General features: G+C 33.3%; 1 protein-coding gene across 1 annotated transcript; it reads left to right on the forward strand.

Annotated features, from left to right (window-relative positions):
- The first annotated feature begins 17,667 nt into the window (after positions 1-17,667).
- LOC114175692 (L-type lectin-domain containing receptor kinase IX.1-like) lies at positions 17,668-19,668 on the forward strand. Its single transcript, XM_028060474.1, has one exon. It carries the CDS (start codon positions 17,668-17,670, stop codon positions 19,666-19,668), a length of 2,001 nt encoding a protein of 666 aa, XP_027916275.1.
- Positions 19,669-24,076: the final 4,408 nt, after the last annotated feature.

A 24,076-nucleotide genomic window follows, 5' to 3' on the forward strand; every position in this document is an offset into this window, starting at 1 on the left:
GTTTCACTCGCTGCCACAAAGACAACTTGTCGTATCTAAAATAGGAATCACTTGTTTCGGATTCAATAAGGTTTCCCAAATTGGAAATAGTTAATGACTGCTATTATATAAATGTAACACTAACACTATTTCGTGCCTCCTTTCAATCCCATAATTAAGTATTGGAACTTGAAATACTACCTCAACCATTTCAAATTCATTCATCCACCACCAACAACTCATGACTTTTTTATTACGTGCTCTAGTCACAAGAGAGCAAAAAAAAAAAAGATACGACATAAAGTAATGTTACATAAAAAAATATATTATTAACAAATTTTGTTTATTCTAAATCATTTTTAACGACCATAAATGATGTGGTATAAGGTTAAATATTCCCGTAATAACAGTCTACTATATGTATTTTTTTTTACTTTTATCATGTACTAAAAAAAAAATTACAAATGACTAAATACACTTGAAAATTGCACATATCTTTCGGACAAAATTTAGGCGGTGTCAAGATAAAATATTAAATATGTTTGGTTTGATTAGTCGGATGGTATTTATTTTCGTTCAGAAGTATTAGTTTGATATCTGTTTTTAAAAAAGTGTCAATCGAGTCTTAACTTTTGAAAAAGTGTCTAAATTAGGTCCCTTTATTAACAAAATTATTAACACCATTAACTTTATTCATGACTTTTACCACTAAATTTTAATATAAATATCAATACTTAATTTTGTAAGTCATTTTAAATATTAATACTGTTAACCGCGTTAATATTTTTTTTTTCTGAAAGTAATCTAACTGAAACATTTTTTTAAAAGTTAAGACTCAATTGACACATTTTAAAAACAGATACCAAACTGACACATCCGAACGAAAGGTGGGTACCATTCGACTAATTAAACCAATATGTTTTTAGTCTATGAACTTTGCTGCAAAATTAAAATTCGTTAGTGTCTGAAACTTTAATACATTTTAGTCCTCAAAACTTTAAATGAATGAATATAGTACTTTTAACCCAATTAAACTAATTTTTGTTATGTGTCAAACACATTTATCAACAGAACGTGTCAGGTACCGTAAAGAACTCAAATGCTAGAAACGAATTTTAATTTTACATCAAAACTCAAAAATTAAAAACATATTCAACACAAAAAATATATAAAATTTTTAAAAGTATTAAATACATTAAAATTGAAAAAAGAAAAAAAGAAAATATATATATATATATAGAGACAGATAGATAGATAATCTTCGTAAAAAAATTGGGGGAGGGGTAGGGGGCCATGACCCTCCTATGGAGATATAAGGTCCGCCCCTGGCTGTATGAAAAATATGATGAATAAAAATAAAAAATATGAATAGAAATAGATAAAAATAAAGTAAATACTTTTAAAGCACGATGATACACGAATGCTAAATTGGCCATATGTGTTTATATTATATTGGAGTGAGTAATTTGAGAAGGAGATGAGCGGAACTTACAGACTTGTGGTTGGTGATACCCACGTGAAAAAGATTTTTTTGTCCAATAAAGATAGGTTTGTTTCCTTAAATTAAACGACTAACGAATATATGTACTTAAGTAATGCGACCAAACAAAAGGGTTGGGCTTTATTTTATGTGTACACTAGCCAAGTGTCAATCATCAACAAATGATGGGTACAATTAGTCAACTACTACCACCATCCTCTAATTTATTCCTTTCATTCTACTCCTTGGAATTGAAATTCTCATCAAAACAATATCAACTCTGCATTTGCTGTTGCCATATGATAATCTTTTTAATATATATATATATATATATATATATATATATATATATATATATATATATATATATATATATATATATATATATATATATGTAAAACTGTTCTTATTATAACAATAACAAAGGGAATTAGTTTAATTTCACTTACACATTTCTTTTTTTTTTAATTACTATCTGCTATGACTTTTTTTTTTCAGGTAAGAGAATATATTCCTCATATAACTGTAAATAAGATCACACTCTTACTATCTTAAATTTTCCTACAAATAATATTTTTTACTTTATTTTTTAATCAAAGAAGAGCTAAACACAAAGTAAGGTGTTATCCCGATATTCTATAAATGTTAAGCAAACACATGTTTTGTAAAAAATAATAATGAATTATTAACATAAAAATAAATGTTAAATTATAACTTATTTAAATAATATGTAATAGAGATTTTATTATACAATTTATATTCATATTTTACTCTTTATTATATTTTAAAATTACAATGAAATGCTTTTAATATTAAGAATAATTACACAATTTTTACTATCACATGGATATCATTGTATGTACTATAGAGAAGAAGGAGAGAATTGCATTATATTTATTTTTCTCCTTTCCTTCCATTTTCTTTTGAATTTAATGATTTTTCATATTATGTGTGTGTGATTGTGTGTGGATGTGTGTGTCATGTGTAAGTGTGTGTCTGCACATGTATGTGTGTACCCACGTTTTTATGTGTGTACATGCATGTTGTTTGTGTGTGTACATGTGTGTGTATATTTGTAAAAAGATAGAGAAATGAATAAACAAGTTCATATAAGTGTCAAGGATATATATTCACAATTCTTCAAGATTTTAGGTTAAGTGTACATAGTGTCAACTCATTCTTAAGATTATATCACTCGAGACGTATCCAAAAGAGAATTACATGACTGGAGACATATAATATTGAACTTGAAGTATCTTTCCTATGTAAAAAGTCTTATGACGAGAAAGTCATATACACCATTAAAATTTGAGTTGAAGTTTCACATTAATTGACTTGCACAATATACAAGTGAGAAAAATCATAAATTTATGGCTAATTTTTTTTGTCCTCTTATTCGTTTGAAATATTCAATTAGGTCTCTAATTTTTATTTGGATAAATTAAGTTCTCGTATTTGTAAAAATGATCTAATTAATTTTTTTTTAGATTGACGTTAACATCGTTCATATACATACCACATGTCATTTTGTAGTATTTTGTTTATTGTGTTAATTTTTTTTATGTATCTTATCATTGTCATGTCATGTGACACTATGGCATTGAAATTGACACATGACGATTTAGTGTCACATGTCAATATTAATGTTTTGTATTCAATTTTGTCCATATATTTGAAATTTTAATTCAATTGAGTCCTAATATTTTTTAAAATGGAACAATGTTGTCCCTTTTCAAAATAAGACCAAATTAGTAATTAAGCTTAATTCAAACTTTTATATATATATATATATATATATATATATATATATATATATATATGTTAAAATAACTTTTTGAAATTTATATATATTAAATAACTTTAGGTATATATTCCATTAGACATTGTCATGTGACACACTGACACATGAACGGAGGCGTCACGTGGCACTGACACTGTCAAGAGAATCTGTTATTTGAACAATGACATGGTACGTGACAAAATATTTGAACAAAAAAATACCGAAAGAAAAAAATATTACGAAGTGACATGTATTTACGAATACAACATTAACACGAATCTAACGGATGTGATCTAAATTGATCATTTATATACAAATATAAAAATTTAATTAAATCAAATAAAAATTAGAAACCTAATTGAATAATTTGAGACTTTTAACCTAAATTTATTATTCTAAAATTTTGAATTGAAGATAGTAGGTTATTATGTTGTGCGATGAATCATAATCATTGATAAATATATGTTTCTCTTATTGAATCTACCGATAAATGATATTAAGGCAATTTTTTTTTTTAATGATTGATTAAAACAAGTACTATGGTATGATAAATCAATAAACCATCTTGTATCATAAGTTCTTCTAATAAAAGTTTAAGCCATATGTCATACTGAGATGAAGGACAATCCAAATAAAAATTATTATTGAAATAGTCATGGTTAAAATTTATTTCGCTCAAAGAATAAGCATGATGTAAAAATATGTATACTTAAAGAGAATGATTTCTATATCTCAATAAAAATGAACAAGTGAAACAATATATAAATAGAAAGGTGTGTATCGTCTCATCATGCTCTCTGAATTTTTCTTAGACTTTAATATATACACGCCAAATTTTTTTATATATTATTTATACCATAAAAAAAGGGAAGGTTAGGGTTGTTGGTGTTTATATAATTGATCAACTAGTATGAGATTTTTAATGACTTAATTTGTTTAGTACGAGGATCCTGTCATGTGTGGTTTATTTATCAGAGTATGCACGTGATCATTCAGAGATTAGCTGGCTTTATATATATATATATATATATATATATATATATATATATATATATAATATATATATATATATATATATATATATACACTGCTGAAGAAAGTGCATAGAAAAGAGGAAAGATAATTAGAGAAGTGTGACGGGAAAAAAATTACAGAAAGAAAAATGCAATATAACTTATTAGTATAATAGAAAAGATAATGGATTTTTTATCTTGATTTAATTTTTAATATGATAAATTAGAGAACCTTTTTTTTATTATTTATTGTCAACATTAAACACAAAATTATTGTCTATTTGATCATCATCTCACAACTAATAGTTATAATGTCCCAATTAATTAATGAACGTAATTAAAAATAAAACGTCATACAATTATAATATAGCAGCGCAGTCCTGAAATTTAAACATAACACCTTACAACTAAGGCACACCACGGTGCCACCAAAAATAAAAGAACATGATAAACAGTCTGCTGGAACCACAAAGATATGTAAAGACTGACGAATACATAGGCCGTAGCCCTAAAGATATCCAAGAAAACTAAGTTGCAGAGTCGTTTCTTCCCCGATGACCACGATTATCCCTCGCATCTGCTCCCATCAATAAATTGATGATCATCGCAAAGATAGAAACACAACATACAAAGCAACCAACAAGAAAAGGGTAAGCTAGAGCCAACAATGTTTTTAACATACAATCAAACATGCTTTCACCATCCAATTTACATACATCATCCAAGCATGTTGTGACTCTTCAATCAATACACTAAGACTCGACTCGACTCATCCGGATACGTATAACCTGGTCGGATTCCGCGGATGCTTGCACTTGTGGTGGATACCTCTGCTCACCCCCGAGCTATGTGTTACAGTGTTACAATAAATCAATTTCCCTCACCACAAGGTTAGCCCTTAGAGAATTTTAGGCCTCCTGCTACTCTCACCACAGGAGTCAGTCCGCTCTAGGTGAAACTAACTGACTCCTTAGAGTGTCAGGATGCAACCTTACTTGAATCCTTACCTAGTTATACATATGGGGCACCACCATGGACACCCACTAACATTGGCCATAGAATTACGTCCCGACCACTGAAGCGCGACCCTGAAAGTCTCACCTAGAGACCTCAAGGAATTATTCACTGACACAGACAAAACATGATCACACATTCAAATAGTATTCGCCATGCAAGGATATATTCATTATGTCAACCTTTAAAGCCAATACCTTTCATGTTTCCAGATCCAACTCATTCCAACTCATCATAACCCATCCATGCACATAGAATTCAACTTATCTCGTTATCATGCCACTTTAATGATAACCACCTCATTTAGTTCACATGCTAAGTTCATACCAAACCCATCATCTACAATCCATGAATCATGCCACGCATACATAACACTCCATTATATATTTCTCATCATAGCAATCATACTTAAATAAATACCCACCATCCAAGAGCAACAAAGCAATCCAACAACGTACCTTCTCGCCCAGCCCCTCGCTCAGGCTAAAGGGTCTCGCACAGGCGAGACGTTCTCACCCAGGCGAGCCCCGTTCGCCTAGGCGAGGGCTCGAAAAAGAAAGCAGGAGCACACGCAGGATCTCGCTTAGGCGAGACCCCTCTCGCCTGGGCGAGGCGCTCGCTCGCTCAAAAAGCCAAGTTGGTCGCCTGGGCGACCTTTCGCGCAAAAGGTTCTGGGCGAGTCCCTGTTTATCTCGCCTAGGCGAGATTGGCTCGCTTGGGCGAGATTAACAGGTCTCACCACTGTTCTCCTGTAACAGTCGCACCCACCAATCCAAAACCACACACCAAAACATGCAAGCATTCAGAACATCAAATCAGCCAAAGACTCTCAGCACAAAAGTAAAACAGCAGTAAAAACGAAGTACACGAGTGGGTTCTAGCTTCTCTTACCTGGAAAAGGGGTTAAAAGGGCTTTGGCAACCAAGCGTGGAAAATGCAGCAGCTCCAGGAACGAACGAAGGAGCTGAAAGAACAAAGAAGCATGAACACAAGATGAGTTACTAGGAAACCCTAACTGGAAAACGCGAAAAGAAACAATGAAGACTAGTACGGGTTAGCAACAGTACTTACATGGAGTAGAAATCAGCTTCGAGCTAGCTTGAAGATGGCAGAATCCTAAACCCTAGCAGAGCTTTCTGTGAGAGGGAGGGAGATGTGACGGCTGAATCTGTGAGAGTGTGAGAATGGGAACGTTAGGGTAACTGCGGACCAACTTTATCCTTTGGACCAGCTCTTTGGCCCATCAGATTTTGGGGCAGCCCTTTTTATTAAGGGTTATAAAAGAATAGGGCCTTACAATAGTCATAATAGATATGTATTATGTATGACAAACACTTACCTTTTTTTTGTTGTTAACAGTAAAAAGTTGAAGATGTAGTTTTAGGCCTCTTATGTTGTGGGAGAAAGTAGTGAGAATGTTGAGGTTCCATGTATCGTTTTGGCATAAGTGAGAATGCATAATCTGGAATTGTGTGTTTGAATAATCGGGATTATTGACCCAACAAAACTAGAAAATAATTGCAAACTACCAAAGCCAAACATATACTTCTTGCTTTAAGCCAGGTACAAAATAAATAGCTTATGATGTGATATAAAGTTTTTCATTATTGAAGAATTTAAAAAAATTGTCTAAGAGATATTACATATATTTTTTTTTAATTTTATCGATGGAGATATAATATATATATTTTTTATTATTATTAAATATTATGTATTATGATGATATTTTAGGTTTTATTTTTTTTTATATTATGAGATATTATACTCTATATATTAAATAAGTTTCTAACACATCAATATGAAGAGTAAAAAAGTTGTCTGAGTTACTTTTCATCAAACACCTCTTATACATATTTTTTCCTTTTTCTTTCTCATGACTTATATACTTATACATATTTAAATGATATCAGATGAAAACAAAAAAAAAAAAAAAAACTTTTCGCATTTACTCCTTTTTTTTTATTTGCTATCATGGTAAATCCTATTTCATTATCTGCACTGGCGGACCTAGGATGTGACAGGGGGAGCCACGGCTCCCCCATTTTTTTTTTTTGAATTTTTTTTTATATATATTTATATATTTTTTAAAATTATATTATATATTATTTATATTAAAATTATATTATGGAAAATTATAATAAAAGATAAAATAAAAAATTTTAATAGAGACATTAATTTATAAAAGAGATTAAGGTTTTTTTCTGACTATAAGATCTTTCCATCATGTAAATTATCATGAAAGTCTGTGAAGAGAGATAAATACAAAGGTTGGGAAATAGAGGTTGGAAACACATAGATTGAGATTCATGTATACATTCTTGCATGATCTATCACAAATCAAGGTTAGTATCTTATTATGATTTATGTATGTTAGTTTATGATTCTTTTTAGGATGTTTCTTCCAAATTAAGTTTATCCTAAATTAATATAACCCCTAATTATGATTTTAGGGATTCTTTTATGAAATTGGTATGAACCCTAATTATAATTTTTCCTAAATTATTATAATCCTTAATTATGAAATTTAGGGATTTTTTGTTTTTCGCTACCTGTGGTATTTTTTTTTTAAGTTTTGAATTTATACAGTATTGCTTATTTAATTAAAGTAGTATGAGTTTTATTATGTTTTGCATTGTGATAATTGTGATTTGTGAATATAAATTTTATTTATTCTAAATAGGTAAGAGGTGATAAATTTATATTAGAAAGATTATGATAAAAAGTAAAAAAATTGATTCCTTTTGTTCAAAGAGGAAGGTTTGTGATGAAGATGAAAAAGAAATGCATTTACGTTAACTAAGCTTGAGAAATTTAATAAGAACCAAGAATTTAAGACAATATAAAACAAATCTCTAAAGTTATCAGAGTTACATATAATGAATTTAACAATTCAATAGAACGTGATCTGGAAAAAAACGACATCAAATTTGACAATACCACCAAATCAAATTGATGAGATACGAATGCTTGATCTAAAATGGTATTCATGAATTGGTATCATGATATAATAGCGAATGATAGTAATATTTTTTTGAATTCTACTATTATATGTGTTTGTTATAAGAAGAGGAAATGAAGAGAAAAAAATGAATAGTTTTTCTTCTAAAAAAAATTATATATAACAAATCTAATTTGGTCCCCCTACAATTTTAGTCCAAGTTCCGCCACTGATTATCTGGTTCATCGTCTTTCCTATATTCTCGTCGACTTTCTTCAGATTCTCGTCAACTTTCTCTAATTCAACTTCAAAATTTTCATTACATTATTAGTAATTTCCTATGTTAGCTCCTCTTACATTATTTCTCGTGTTGTTCAAAGATTTGTTCCAAGACTCAGAAAAATTATGGAAGTCCCTGCTATTTAAATTCCTGATTCAAAAACCAAACATATATCACTATAAATATACACTAATAAAAATTAACCTATTTGGCTCAATCTACCGGTACCAATTCTATACATTCATGCAATACAAATGAAAAACTTTCAGAAAAAATAAAATAAAATTTTAGTCAAAACCGAGTCAAATTGTCGTATACTTTGTTATTTTCTAAAAAACTAGAAAGAACTTCATAAATATAGAAATAAATAAGAGATTTTATATTTTAGAAGATAAAATATTTTATATAAATAAAGATGATTTTTTTTTATATTATATGTAATCTTTACAAATTTTAAATAACATTTTTATTCCTATTTTAACTCAATTTTTTTGCTATAAACCTATAAAACAGATATTTACATGACATGGATATCTACATAATGATAAAATTATTTTGAGATGTTTTATATTTTATGAAAACTAAAACCTATAAATAATATGAAGCATAAACCACAACGGTAAAGTACAAAAAAAAATCTGATCATTTTATATATAACAATTAATAATGTGATCTTTTTAAACTATTTTTCTTCTACATATTTTTTATCTTTATAAAAAACAACCAAGTTGATAATTTTATAATCACTGAGAGCAGTGTCTTGATAGAAAATTATAACTGTTTATATTATGTGTTTTAAAAATATTACAATAATTATTTATAAACATTTTTAATAAGTTTTCAATATAATATATTCCTAATTATTTTTTATTTAATAATTATGATTTAATTTTTTAATTATATTTTTAGTTTTTCCTCCTAAAAATGGTGGAGAAGTCTTTATGAAAGATATTTGAGAAATGTAAGTGAACAGAAATTCTTGAAATAGCTTGTCAAGCTTAATTCTTTGAGTAAAAGCAAAGAAATCATATAAGCCTAAAAGTTTTCACATTCCCAAACCAAATGAAGAAACCTATTTGCATTGGAGTTGGTGATTTAGATTGCTTTCTTGCATTCCACTTCAATATGCAAGTAGATTCACAAAGATTGTTCACTCTTCATAGTTTTGTCAAATAAAAATTTCGTCACTATAACCAAAACTCAAACTCACTTTTCTGTAACCTTAAAAGCATGCTAATCTAGGATCTTCAAAGATACGCGTAAATTTTAAGATTTTCAAGCGTGGCAATTTTCTTAGCCCAGAAAATCAACAGATCCAGTTTATTTTGGGAATAAAAGTGAGTCAAAGTTTCATATTGGATAGAATAGACAAAGTTAAACACTATATAAGACTAAAGACCCATAATAACATTACTTTAATATTTCAGTGACCCCTTTTTATTATGGTTATGCAATCTGTCACTCGAACCATCGGCTCTAATACCACTGAATAGATAAAATTAAATACTAGAGAACCATTGGATAGAATAGACAAGGGACTAATATCATATAATCATATAAAACCACAATCTCACGATGACTATAACTCTAACCCATATATGAAAAAATATACACCCAGCGGTTTCAATTAGTTTTTTTTCCACGAAAGTTGTGAAGAGTTTCATATATACGTGGCTGAAATCATGATAAAGGTCTATCATAAATTTGAGGAGCTACTTTTAGGGCGTGATTGTGCCCACTGTCTACGTTTTTATGAACTTGTGCACGTGTTAGTTTTGATAATTTAAGAACTGTTTGGAGCTTTCTTTTAAATTTTAAAAGATAAGTTGTTTTTAGTTGAAGCTAAAATGTTATTAATCTTCTTGTGTTTGCGAGCTAGAAGGTTTAGTCAATTAAAAATTTATTTTAGTTAATTAAAATAACTTAGACTTTTTAAGAAATAAATTTTGTTTTGTTGTAGACAATTAAAACACACTTTTAATTAATAAACTGAAAATCCATTTAAAGTGATTTTAGCCAACTAAATGTCGTTTTAGCAAATTAAAAAAACCGTGAAACTTTATTCACTGTGTTTTATCTCACTAAAGTGTGTTTTGTCTGGTTAGAACTATAACAATGTAAAACAAAAGTTCATTATGTAAAACTCTCTTTTTTGCCCTAAAAATTTAAAGGGTCTATCCCCATTTGTTGGGTCTAAGGGCTGGTCCATAGGGTGTCCAAGACCCTAAACTGTCATAACCTTCTCATTCACTTCATTTTTCAGAAAAACAACTCTCACCCTCTCTTAGAACAACAGTCGTGCTATGCTAGGGTTTGGTCCCAACTCTTGGTCAAGCAAGCTCAAGCTTTTCCGCTCCACCTCATTAAGATATCTCAGAGCAATGGTGCTCACTGTTCGGAAATACGAGTCTTTTGGCTAGCTCCTCCCAGGTAAGGGAAGCTAGGGTTTTACCCGTCCTTTTATTTTATGCTTGCTCTAGTATGGTTTCTGCATGATGATAGTTTATTTGATGTTATGAGTGCTTGGAAAATGCTGAAAACTCTGTTTGGTTGTGAATGCTTGACTGTATACGCGAGAACAATGGAGAACTCTGATATTTTCGCCCAGGCGGGCCAGTCTCGCCTAAGCGAGAGCATCAGAGGTTCATCCCTGGAGCTTATGCGAGCTATCGTTTAGACGACGAGCTCCTTCTTGAGCGAGAGCCATCTAGCTCAGGCGAGGAGGTCTCGCCTAAGCGAGAGAACGTGAAAGCTCCCTGTTTCTCTTTTCGAGTTCTCGCCTAGGCGAAAGGAGCTCGCCTAAGCGAGAGAACCCTCTCGCCTGAGCGAGACCTTTCTGCCTGAGCAAGGGACTGGGCGAGAAGTGTGCTTGTTCTATTGTTTCTTTGTTCTTGGATGTTGGCCATATGTTTGGATTGATTATACTTTTAAAGCATGAATTGGATGATTATGTATGAGTGAGATGATTTATGGTTTGTGACGGATAAGTTTAACATGATTTGGGCATGTTGCATGTATGGAATGATTCATGGGCTAAAAATGATGAGTTTGGTATGGTTTTGCTATGGAATATGAATGAAGGTTGGTTATAAATGTTGGCATGAGAATTGTATGCATAACAAGTACATACTTGGATGGTGAAACATGATTTGTATGTGGTTAGGGTGTAATTCCACGATAGTTTCGTGGTGGTGCCTCATTAGTTAGGGCGTAATTCCATGAGCCTCTAGGTGAGACCTCATGGTGGTGCCTCAGTTGGTCGGGAAGTAACTCCATGACCCCTGTTAGTGGAAGTTCATGTTAGTGCCCCATTTATATAATTTAATAAGGATTCAAGGTAAGGATTGCATCCTGACACTCTAAAGAGTCAGTTAGTCTCACATAGAGCGTACTGACTCGAGTGGTAAGAGTAGTAGGAGGCCTAAAACACTGTAAGGGCTAACCTTGTATGTGGGGGAAAGAAACACTGTAACAATTAGCTCAGTAGAGCAGAAAAGGCCACCATAATTGCAAACATCCGCTGAATCTGACTAATTATATGTATCTGGATGAGTCGTGTCTCGAGTCTTAGTGTATTGTTTGCAAGTCATAACATGATTGGTTGACATAAGCATCTTGGACTATGAAATCGTATGTAACTGTATGTTAAACCATTTTTCGCTCTAGCTTACCCTTCTGCTTGTTTGTATGTTTCGTGTGTGGTTTTCTCTCTTTGCGGCACTAGTGCAGATTTGATAATTTACCTCACCTTATAGGCCTCGGTTATGGCGGAACCGAAGCCTATAAGGAGGCGATGACAATTTTGCAATTTCAGCAACCTATATTGCTTCGGTTCTACAAATAACCGGTGCCGTAAGCAGTTTTAGGCCTCGGTTCCTTAAGAACCGAAGCCTATTAGGCAGCCCAGAAATGAAAATTTTAAAATTGGCACCAGCGAGAACACATTTGGCTTCGATTGCTTTTCGACCGAGGCAATATTGGGCAGTTTTAGGCCTCGGTTGAAATAGAACCGAAGCCTATAACCCTGCCCAGAAATTCTAATTTATAAATTTCACCAGCGCCGCAATTCACCCCTCTCTCTCACTTCCTCCTTCACCAATTCGGCCCCCACGACCTCCTCTCGTCTTCCACTCCCCTTCTCTTGGAAACCCACCATAACGCCTTAACTTTTCTCCCAAACCACACCGTCGATGACGACTACCACCTCCACAACCACAAGCTCAAGAATGCAGCTCTCGAAGCTGCCAACAAATCCCATGCACCCTACACCGCCTCCCCATCTAGCGTCGCCCTCCTCAACCGCGACGGAATATTTACAAAGGCTCTTACTTGGAATCCGTCGCTTTTAATCCCAGCCTCGGCCCTGTCCAGGTCGCTCTCATCGCTTACGTTGCCGCGGGCAGCGACGACTACCATGACATTGTGATGGCAGCGTGAAAGCGCGTTGGTGATGGTTCAGCTGCAAGCGCGGTGGTGATGGTTCAGCTGTTGTAAATTTGAACTGTAGGCAGCTTGCTCATGGTGGTTCGATGGGGTATGGTGTTGCGATGGCTACGTGTTGCAGAGAACATGGAGAAGCGGTGGCTGCCGACAATGGTGGAACGTGAACTGCCAAGGTTGGTGCGCGAGGAAGCTTCGCGGAGGCTGCGAATTTTATTTTATTTTTTTAAAAAATATTGAATCTATGGCTTCGGTCTCTCTGCAACCGAGGCAGAAAAGAGATCTATGACTTTGAGTAATGACCGAGGCCAAAAGGGTGTGCCTTTTGGCCTCGCTTTAATATGCCTCGGTTCTTAAATCGAGGCAGAATCTTGAAAATAACCGGGGCCAAAAAGGGGGGTACTGCACTAGTGCGGTGATCATCAATTCATTGATGTGAGCATATGCGAGAAATCCTCGTGATCAATAGGAAAATGGTGACTCTGCTGCATAGCCTGCCTGGACTGGATTCTGTTTAAATGGGCTTTTCTTTTAGGGCTAAGGCCCGTGTATTGTATTGCCCTTGGGCTTTATTTTGAATATTGTCTATCTTTTACTCCTTTTGGTTATAGGTATCGTAGTGTGCCTTAGCATTTTCTTTTAAGTACCTTAGATATTTGTAAGAAGATTTTATACTCCGTAACTTGGCTCTTTATATTATGCGGTGTAAAATTTTATTTAATTATGTTATTATTTAAATGGGGTGTTACACATTCTAGTTAAAATAAAAATTGAACCAATATTCTTAATATTATTAAAGAACACCGAATTTTTTTTAATTTTTCTTAAGAGTTTTACACATTGAGAAGCATATTCTTGGAGCTAATTATAAAGGATGGGGTGTTACACATTCTAGTTAAAATAAAAATTGAACTAATATTCTTAATATTATTAAAGAACACTGAATTTTTTTAATTTTTCTTAAGAGTTAAGCATATTCTTGGAGCTAATTATCAAGGATCATTGAATCAAGATCATAGACTGTACTCTTGTTCCATATACTTTTTCATTTTGTGTGTGTTCTTGAGATGTTTTCCTTGTTTTCTTGAGGAAATTGTTAAACTTCAAAATAATGTATTAGCCTAATCATAGTAATTAAACAACAGAACGTAACCTTCTTATGAGAGTGAACTAGTATTCTGGTTGTAGGGTTTAAGATCTCGGTTTTTCCTTTTTTGTGATAAAGTTTCACAAGTGGTGATTAGGGTATAAGAGATTTTTTAGGCTTCAAGATTTTTTTTCTTGTTTTCTTGAGGAATTCTTGTAAAATTTGAAAAAAATAATGAATTGACCTAATTATTCAGGATGATTAAGTAATTAGATGTAACCTTCCGATGAGGACAAACTAATATAATTTTTCAAAATTTTCTCTTGTTATCATCATTAGTTTTTTATTCTGCATATTTATATTTATGTTGTTTTGAAATTAAATAATATTAATTAAATATAAAATAGTGAAATTATTGTTTTAAATTCCCAAAATGCAATTGATTTTCAAAGAATTTTGTACATTTTTCTATTCAAAAGTTGGTGAGATATCTTGATAAATTCATTCCCCTCTTCGACTTAACATATATTTGTAACATATGTCATTCAAGCAATAATGTCCAATACTTACGCCATGAAATACAAGTTTGAGGGAGATAGAGTCACTTGATATTCTATCTTTTCTTTCTAAATCTTTTGTCGCTCAAACTACTTAAGTGATGAGAGTCAATACTAATTCTCCATCTCTGGATGAGTGTGACTTTTTACACAACAAGAAAATCATTATATAGTAATTAATATTAGGCACCAAAGTATTACTATATTAACTAAGGTAGATACCATTTTGTAAACTAACAATTACTAGTATATAAAATAGTTTTTACTTGAATAAAAAATTATAATTGATTTGTGAATTACAGTCTGAATTGATTTTTAACATTAGTTACCAATATTTTAGTTACTTATTATTATTGATTCTAAATTAGTCTCTAATTTTAAATTAGAGAATAATTTAAACACTAATTTTTTGGTAGATAAAACTTTCAGTACTAAAAATTCTTATATTACATGAATCTTTCTTGTAAATTTGTTAAAAAGATTTGTAGGAAAAGACTTTTTTTTACTTTTTTTTTCTAAGAATCTTAATTGGCAGGTAATTTTTTTGTAGATAATTATTTCTTACAAAATTTATTGTGAAAAGTGTTTTAAATTTTGTAAAAAATTGGCAGCAATTTCCTGTAAATTTTTTTTCTAACAAAATTTATAAGTATTTCTTACAAAAAAATTTCAAAATAAAATTGACAAAAAACATAAATTTTTCTAGTATTGCTTGATAATGTTAGAGATCAATTTAGATTTAATTCACAAATTAATTATAATTTTGTATTCATAATAGGAAATGTTTTAGATACCAATAACATTTAGTTTATAAAATAGTTTCTTAAGTTTGTCAATATAGTGAATAATTATTTTTAGTTTTTAAAATTACTTGCTATTTAATGATCTTTTTGTAGAGTTTAGTATAAATTTGGACATTTGAGTTAGAATGTCTTAAAAAATAGTCACATTTAATGTCTTATTGTTTACTACACAACAATAAAATCAACTTTCTATTAATTTCAAAATTATAAATAAAAATTAGTAAATAATGATTATAATTACTTTATGAAAGATCCATGGTACAATCTTAATCTTAAGGTGACACTACAGTGGAAATGAGAGTTAAGTTGTAGCAAGAATTGGAAGAGTGTTTGGTGTAGCGTTATCAGTGGTGTTGAAAATAAAAGTAAAATGAAATGTTAACATCATTCCATAAGGAAGAAAAAAAATAGAAGTTAGTTTAAAATTTAATATTGTTATAGGTGAAATTAATTATCCCTTGGTCAACTTACAATTAAATCATAATATTTAAGTTAATATATTTTTACGTAGAAAAAGTTGTAATCTAACTATCATTTATAATTTTTGGCTAAATTATTAGTATCAATCACGGGATCAATTTCAATGAGACGACTATAGAAAAAATATATACTATAAGTGATATCAATTATCATATAGCATAAATATATAACCAATTTCAGACTTACAAGTTAAACGGAGTCTCACTTTCAATATTTAACTCACTCAATTCAAATAAACAACAATATTCAACTCTTTATGTCTAAAACAAAATATATTTATAACATAAATTGAGAAGAAAATTTTAGAACAATGCGAAATAGGTATTGGATCTATATAAGAGCTAGAACTTAAACTCTCAAAGTTACATATGCTAAGTCTTGAATTGACAAATGTTAGTAATGAATAACTGAGAGTCGTGTATTAAAATTTCACATAGAAAAGAGTTAGGCTAAGATTGTCCAACAAAATCAATGACTAAGCATTAGAGTTATTATCTATACTATTTTATTAAAAAAACTATAGCATAACATTTTATTCAACACGTAAGTTATTAAGTAGTATAATATAAATAATAGGGAACAAACATTATTGTAAACATCAAATTTAGTGAACCAAAAAACAAAGAAAAGAATCTTGCCAAACCAATTTCAAAACAAGCTTATTTTATAGAATTAAAAATACCCTAATATTAATAGTTAATAAGAATACTATTAATAATTATAACTACTGTTTTTATAATTACTAACTATAATAATAATAGTGCTGATAATAATAATAATAATAATTATTATTATTATTATAATAATTATAATAATAATAATTATTATTATTATTATTATTCTGATACTAATAATGACTTGCAATGATTGTATGTGTTGGGCAATGTTAAGTGAAGATGAATTAAGTGTCCATTCATACCCTTCCACCGTAAAGATTATACCATGGGTGTTACTTCCTGCAGCCTCTCAATTTTCTTCCTACACCCCATCATTGTTTTTGAATTTTTTTTTTCCAGAATAGGAGTAGGTGAGTGCTTTCAGAAAAGATGAGTGTGTGTTTTTCAGCAAAGTCTTTCCGGAAGTGATTTAAGCGTTCTGAAAAATAAAATCCGAAATAATGGGATGCATAAATAAATTTGATGGGTGCATAAAGTAACAGCCTTATATCACTTTCCTTCAGCCCATTAAATGATTGGTTTACGTCATTAGTCACCTAATCATAGCCCAATGACAGATTTCACGGGTCATGAAGTAGAAGTCTAGAACTTTGAATAAGCAAGTACTTTGTCGTAAAAAATCCTAAGGCTCACCAATGCAAATAAACATTATCTCATGGATATGTTGATTTCATTTTCTTTTCATATTTTACTATCATTTTTCTGTGGAGAACTTTCCATCCATCGATCCTAATAATTGAAAAAGTTAAAATGAAGTGTTCTTCCTTTGATAAGTTATGCAGGCTCAAAGTTTTGTACTTCACAAATTCCAACAATGCCGGCCAAATTCGATTCGTACACTAAGTTTCAAGAATCAACACAAAACAAAGGATAGACATTATAAGATGCAGAAATTTCGGCTTTCATGATCCTGTATGGAATTTTTAGACTAAGTCACAACTCACGTCTATCACCATCGACAAAAACATTGTAGTTATCATTCAATCTATATAAAATCTAGAATAGGACTTTCGAATTCAATTAAATAATCAAAAATACAATCATGTACATGAAAACATAAAACTCAATATATATGTTAAATCTTCCATACATGAAAGTGTTCCAACACAAAATATTGAACTAGCATTCCTCACTTATACATGGCTTGGTGGCATAACACTGTTCATAATCCAATTCTTTTCTGTCATGCAATGAGAACAATTTTCATCCTCCAAATACTCCCTCTTGCAAACTCATTATCATTTGATTACCCCAACTTCAAGAATGGTGATGTAAAATGGGAAGGGGATGCTTCTATTCTGAAAGGAGCGATCCAAGTCACTTCCAACACCATAGACCAAAACAACAATTTCAGTGTTGGGAGAGTCACAAGTTTTGAACAGATGCTTCTCTGGGATATGAAGTCTAGAAAGCTTTCTGATTTCACTACTAAATTTTCCTTTGTTATCTTTTCAGAAAAGAGATACTATGGAGATGGAATGGCCTTTTTCCTTGCTGATCCTAATCTCCCACTTCTGAAGGACATTAAACAAGGAGGTGGTCTTGGACTTGTGGATGGTGAACAAGTTTTGAATTCAACTCAGCACCCATTTGTAGCAGTGGAGTTTGACACCTTCCACAACAAATTATGGGACCCTTCAGGTAGCACTCATGTAGGTCTGAATTTCAACTCTATGAAGTCCAACATAACTAGGTCATGGTTGACAGATATTCAAATTTGGAATGTTTATAATTGCAGCATTAAGTACAATTCAAGTACTCTAAATCTGAGCGTTTCATTCACAATGTACAATGATAGTAAACCAGTTGAAGAATACATTTCGTACAAGGTTGATTTGAGAGATCACTTACCAGGGAGGGTTATTCTTGGTTTTTCTGCCGCAACAGGGAAATTGTATGAGGTGCATACATTGAGATCATGGTCATTTAGTTCAAGTCTTCAAAGCGATGAAAAAACAGATGAGGTAAAACCAGAAGCAGTCCCACCAGATTCCAATCTTATCAGTTCAGAAAAAGGAAAGAAAATAGGATTGTGGGTAGGGCTTGGAATTGGTCTTGGCTTGGTTTTGAGTTTGTCTTTTACTATGTTGTGGAAGAGGAGTAGAGGTAGAAAAGAAGAGTTAGTTTTTGATCTCAGTATGGGTGATGAATTCCCAAAGGGCACCGGACCTAAGAGCTTCTCCTATAATGAGCTAGCAAGTGCTACAAACAAGTTTGCTGAGTCTGAGAAGTTGGGGCAAGGTGGTTTTGGTGCTGTCTATAAAGGTTATTTGAAAGACACAAAGTCCTATGTTGCTATCAAGAGAATATCAAGAGATTCCAAACAGGGAATGAAGGAGTATGTGACAGAAGTGAAGGTAATAAGTCAACTGAGACATAGGAATTTGGTACAACTCATTGGTTGGTGTCATGAGAAGAATGAGTTTGTCCTTGTATATGAGTTCATGCCAAATGGAAGCTTAGACTCTCACCTTTATGGAGTGAAAAGCTTCTTAACATGGAGAGTGAGGTATAATATAGCTTTGGGCTTGGCTTCAGCATTGCTTTACCTACAAGAAGAGTGGGAGCAGTGTGTGATTCACAGAGACATTAAATCAAGCAACATTATGTTGGATTCAAGTTTCAATGCTAAGCTTGGTGATTTTGGTTTGGCTAGGCTGGTGGACCATGAGAAAGGGTCACAAACGACACATATAGCAGGGACTAGGGGCTATATTGCACCAGAATATTTCAGTTCAGGAAAGGCTACTAAGGAATCTGATATATACAGCTTTGGGGTTGTGTTGTTGGAGATAGCTAGTGGAAGAAAATGTGTTGAACTAAAAGCTGAGGAGGGTGAAATAACTCTAGTTGAGTGGGTTTGGAAGCTCTATGGATTGGGGAGGTCACATGAAGCAGTTGATCCAAAGTTATGTGGAGAATTTGATGAGAAGCAAATGATACGTTTAGTGGTTGTTGGCCTTTGGTGTGTTCATCCAGATTTCTCATTCAGGCCTTCTATAAGGCAAGTGATTCAGGTCCTTAAATTTGATTCTCCTTTACCTCTTCTCCCAGAAATGATGCCTGTGCCAACATATCTTCCTCCAACAATAAAAGCACTTTTTTCTTCAGTTTCTTCTTTCTTTTGGGAAACAAGTTAGTCATAGAGATGGACTCAATTAATGTAATAATCATCAGAAAGTTTTGATGTAACGTTTCAGTAATGAACTTTATGCCCTGTATATTAATATAGCTCACCGTGATCATCAATTTGAAGTGATCATCTGACAAATGCATCAGACTTGTGCACCTTGCACCTTGACATCTATATATTCCCCTTTGTCCTAGCACCATGTTTTGTACTATCCTTTTAGAAAAAGGAATTAGTAGTATAAAACAAGGATAAAACAAAAACTTTGTTAAATAATTTTAGAAGAAGAAGACCATTATAAGTTTTTTTTTTTTTTTTCTGTCTACCTCCACTTCACCAAGACAAACAAGAAGATAGAATTTCAAAAGTCTATGTTCCCAACAACATACATAAGAAGTTAATACTACATATTGTAATAAGTGTTCTAATTATGATAACAAAAATTAATATATGTTAAAGTAAAATTTTTCAGACCCTGATTGTTTTGATCGAGTGTTATAAAATAACAAAATATAAAGCAGGAATATATTTCGTATATAAGATGAAAGACTTTTATGCACAATATTGTGTAAGACATAATTAAGTCTATCTAATACAATATTTTGTAGTTCTTGCTTCGACTGATAAGTGAAGCCTTACTTAAACAAGAAGCATACAATCTTAAGTTAATGTTGCTCCTCACAAAAGTTATTCCACATTTTTATTTTGTATTTCAAAGGATGTTTTCCATCTTAAGTCTTTGAAGCTAAAGTTGCTATATCTTTAACACCTGACATACGATTTTCAACCTTTTATGGTCCTTTGCTTTACTCACTTTTTGAGTGAAAGCTCTTTAACTTGGATCTAATAAGTCATGTCAATTTTTAAGATGTTGATTAAAACGAAGAAACATTGAAAGCATACCTGGAATGTATTTAATGCAACTCCATGTTCTTGCATGATCAAACACAAGAAGATGGTTTCTCTAAATTAAAGTTGCTCGACGTCCAGAAAAGAATTTGAGATTAGTGATGTCAATTTGGGCAATGATCCATGAGTGAGTCCTACTCTACCTTTCATTAAGTCCTTCTTTTAAGAAACTCAAAATGAGGGAAAAAAAAAGCTCCAACCCCGAAAGCCTCCTCTCAAGTAGGTTAGTGTCATAGTTAAGGTAGCCTTGGCTCCACTAAAAGACTTTAAAAATAACACTTTAAGTCTGAGTCAAAAATTGAGTTGAGTCGTCTCAGGCCAGACTGAGCCGAAAATCAAGACGGTCTGGTCCACGACAATTTTTGAGACGAACTGGTCCAGGCCAAAGGTTAAGACGAGCTGGCCTGGACCGAAGGTCGAGACTGCTTGATACGAGTTGAAGGTCAAGACGGGTCGACCCAGGTCAAAAGTAGAGACGTGTCGGTCAAAGTCGCAGATCGAGACTGGCTAGCCTAGGAAGGTCAAAATGAGTCGGCTCAAGCCGATTATCGAGACAAGTCGGCTTAGGCTGAAGGTCGAGACTGACCAACCCATGCCAAAGGTCAAGACTGGTTAGCACGGGGTAAAGGTTGAGACGGGTTGAACCTGAATATAGGTCGAGATGGGCTGGGTCGGGTTGAAGGTTGTGACGAGTCAACTCGGGAGAAATGTCAAGAAATGTCGATCAAACTGGAGATCAAGATGGGCCAACCCAAATCAAAGGTCGATACATGTTGACCCAAACCGAAAGTTGAAACGTGTTGGTTAGGGTTGAAGGTCAAGATGGGTTGGCTCAAGCTGACCCACAAAATGGCTTGTACCGAAGGTTGAGACGAGTCGTCCCAGATCAAAGGTCGAGATTGGTCGGCCCGAGCTAAGGGTCGAGAAGGACTGAAGGTTAAGACGGACCAGCCTAGGCCGAAGGCCGAGATAGGTTGGACTAGGCCGAAGGTCAACATAGGTTGACCCTTGTTGATGGTCAAGATAGATGGACTCAAGCCGAAACTTGAGTCTGGTTGAGCCGAACCAAAAGTCGAGATAGGACGACCCAATTTGAAGACCAAAACGGATCGGCCCGGGCCGAAGGTTAAGAAGGCCTATCGAAACTCGAGATTAACAAGCTAGAGCCAAAGGTCGAGACGAGTCGACCTTGGTGAAAGATCGAGACGAGTGGGCCCAACCTAAAAATCGAGATGGGTAGACCTAGATAAAAGGACGAGACGTGCTAGCATGAACCAAAGGTCGAGAAGGGTCGACCTGGGTCGATTGTCGAGACAAGTTGGTCATTGGTGATTGTCGAGACAGGCAAACTTGACTAAATTCGACCAATATTTGGACGTTGCCTACTTGGCTGAATTCAACATAATTTTGGACTGACCTTACTCGATTGAATGTTGGCTAGGGTCGACTTGCGAAATTCGGACTGGGCCTAGTCGACAAATTCAGGTAAATTTTGGCTAGGATGATGCGGCCAAATTTAGTATATTTTTGGCCCTGCTCGACTTGGCCATATTTCGACAGACTGATTTTGGCTAGGTTTGAATCAACTAAATTCATCTGAATTTCAATTGAAATTGTCTCATCCAAATTTTGATCGAGGTTACCTCGGTCAAATTTTGACCAGGATTGACTAGGACGAATTCAGTCGGGACCAAAATTTTTACCCAATTCACCCGAATCCGCCCTGTTTGAAATTTAGTAAAATTGGACCTTATTAGTCTTAGACAAATTTAAAAAAGTTAACTTCAATCAAAATTTAATCAAATTCGTCCAAGTCACCCATGTCACCCGACTCAATGAGAAGATCATCTTAGGTTACCCGGTACTTAAGTTTGAGACATGGTAATTTTAGATCATTATGGTTATATATCTAATTATCTAAGAGGTTGGAAGGTTTTATTAATATAAATATTTTTTATTTTGAAATATTTATAAAAATAAATAAATTTTAAAAAATTATAAAAGTAAGCGGTATTGAAACGCAAAAAAAAAACATTGTATTTTAAAATTTAGCTTTATAAAACTTTAAGAAATCTCGTTTCAAAATACGAATCAAGAAAAAAAAATTCAGTTGAAGTCTTCTTTTTAAAATGAGATTTAGAAAAAGTAAATTAGGTTTCAAAAGATGACTTAACAAATTCAACAAAAAATTATAAATAAATGAGACTTCGTTAATTTGTTTAAAGTAAAGTTATGTTTTAAAATTAGATTTTTATTAGAGCTGTCAAAATGTGTTGAAATCCGCGAGCCAACCAGCTCATCATGAGTTCGGGTTGGGTTGGGTTAAATTTTTTTTACAAATTTCAATACGAGTTGATTTTTGACTCGACTCATTTAGAACCCGACTGATCCGGGTTGAACCTGTGGTGAGCCGGGTTGGTGAGCCAACCCGCAGATAAAAGGGTCACACAAGTTTTTTTATTAGGTTGAACTTTACATTTGGGTCATCTTAGGTTATTTTTTTAGTCAACACATAAATAATTTGTATTTTTTTATTTTGGTTTGTATTTGGATTGTATTAAAGTTTATTTAGATTTTAATTAGAATTATAAATTAGTTTTGACTGAAAAATAAATAAAAAATTTGTATTTTTTTTAATTAAGTGAACTCATGAGCCAACCCGTTTAACCCGCCAACCCGTAGTGGCACCAGTGCAGGAAGGGCTTTTGACCTCGGTTATTTTCGTCATTTTGCCTCGGTTTTAGACCCGAGGCATATTGAGATGAGACCAAAAGAAGGAACCTTTGGTCTCGGTTGCAAAGAACCGGAGCCATAGAGGGACTTTTTTGCTTTGGGTATATGAGAACCGAAGCCATCTTCACGCACCAACTACGCCACAAGCCACCGCGCCACCAACCACCGTGCCACCAACCTGCAACAACGCATAGAACAACAACATCACCGGCGCGCAGTCCACCATGGAAGGTCTCAATGCCATCGGCGGAGGTCGCGGTAGAGGCACCCGCGGCTGAGAAGGCTTCACCCTCGATCTGGTGAGCGGCGGCGGAGGCTTCGTCGGATGAGAGAGTGCCGTAGCATTTGGAGAGTACGGAGGGGAACCGACAGCGACGCATCCTTCTTTTCCTTCCTCGCCGCTTTCTCCTCCGTGTCAAAAGTTCCAAGCCAAACCCTAGCTCCATTCTTCTTCGGATCCCTTATCTCCGCCGCGAACTTCCCCCATGGCCAGCGCCTCACACCTCGGTAATGTTTCCACGCCGGTGGTGCGTGGACATGACACGCCACCGCATCAGTTGCGTCCTCACTGTGGAAAACAATGTTCTCGAGGAAGAGAAAGAGCACCCACACGTGAAGCAGAGGAGAAAAATTTGGGTTGGCAGCAGCAGAGAGAGAGAGGAAAGAGTTGCAGAGGCGCGGAGAAGAAGAAGGGGGTTCGCGAAATTGAAACCCTAAATAAACCCTATGGCTTCGGTTCCTTTAACAATCGAAGCCATATACCCCTTTTTGGCTTT

This window comes from Vigna unguiculata, chromosome 3 (assembly GCF_004118075.2).
Source record: "Vigna unguiculata cultivar IT97K-499-35 chromosome 3, ASM411807v1, whole genome shotgun sequence".
Taxonomy (NCBI): domain Eukaryota; kingdom Viridiplantae; phylum Streptophyta; class Magnoliopsida; order Fabales; family Fabaceae; genus Vigna; species Vigna unguiculata.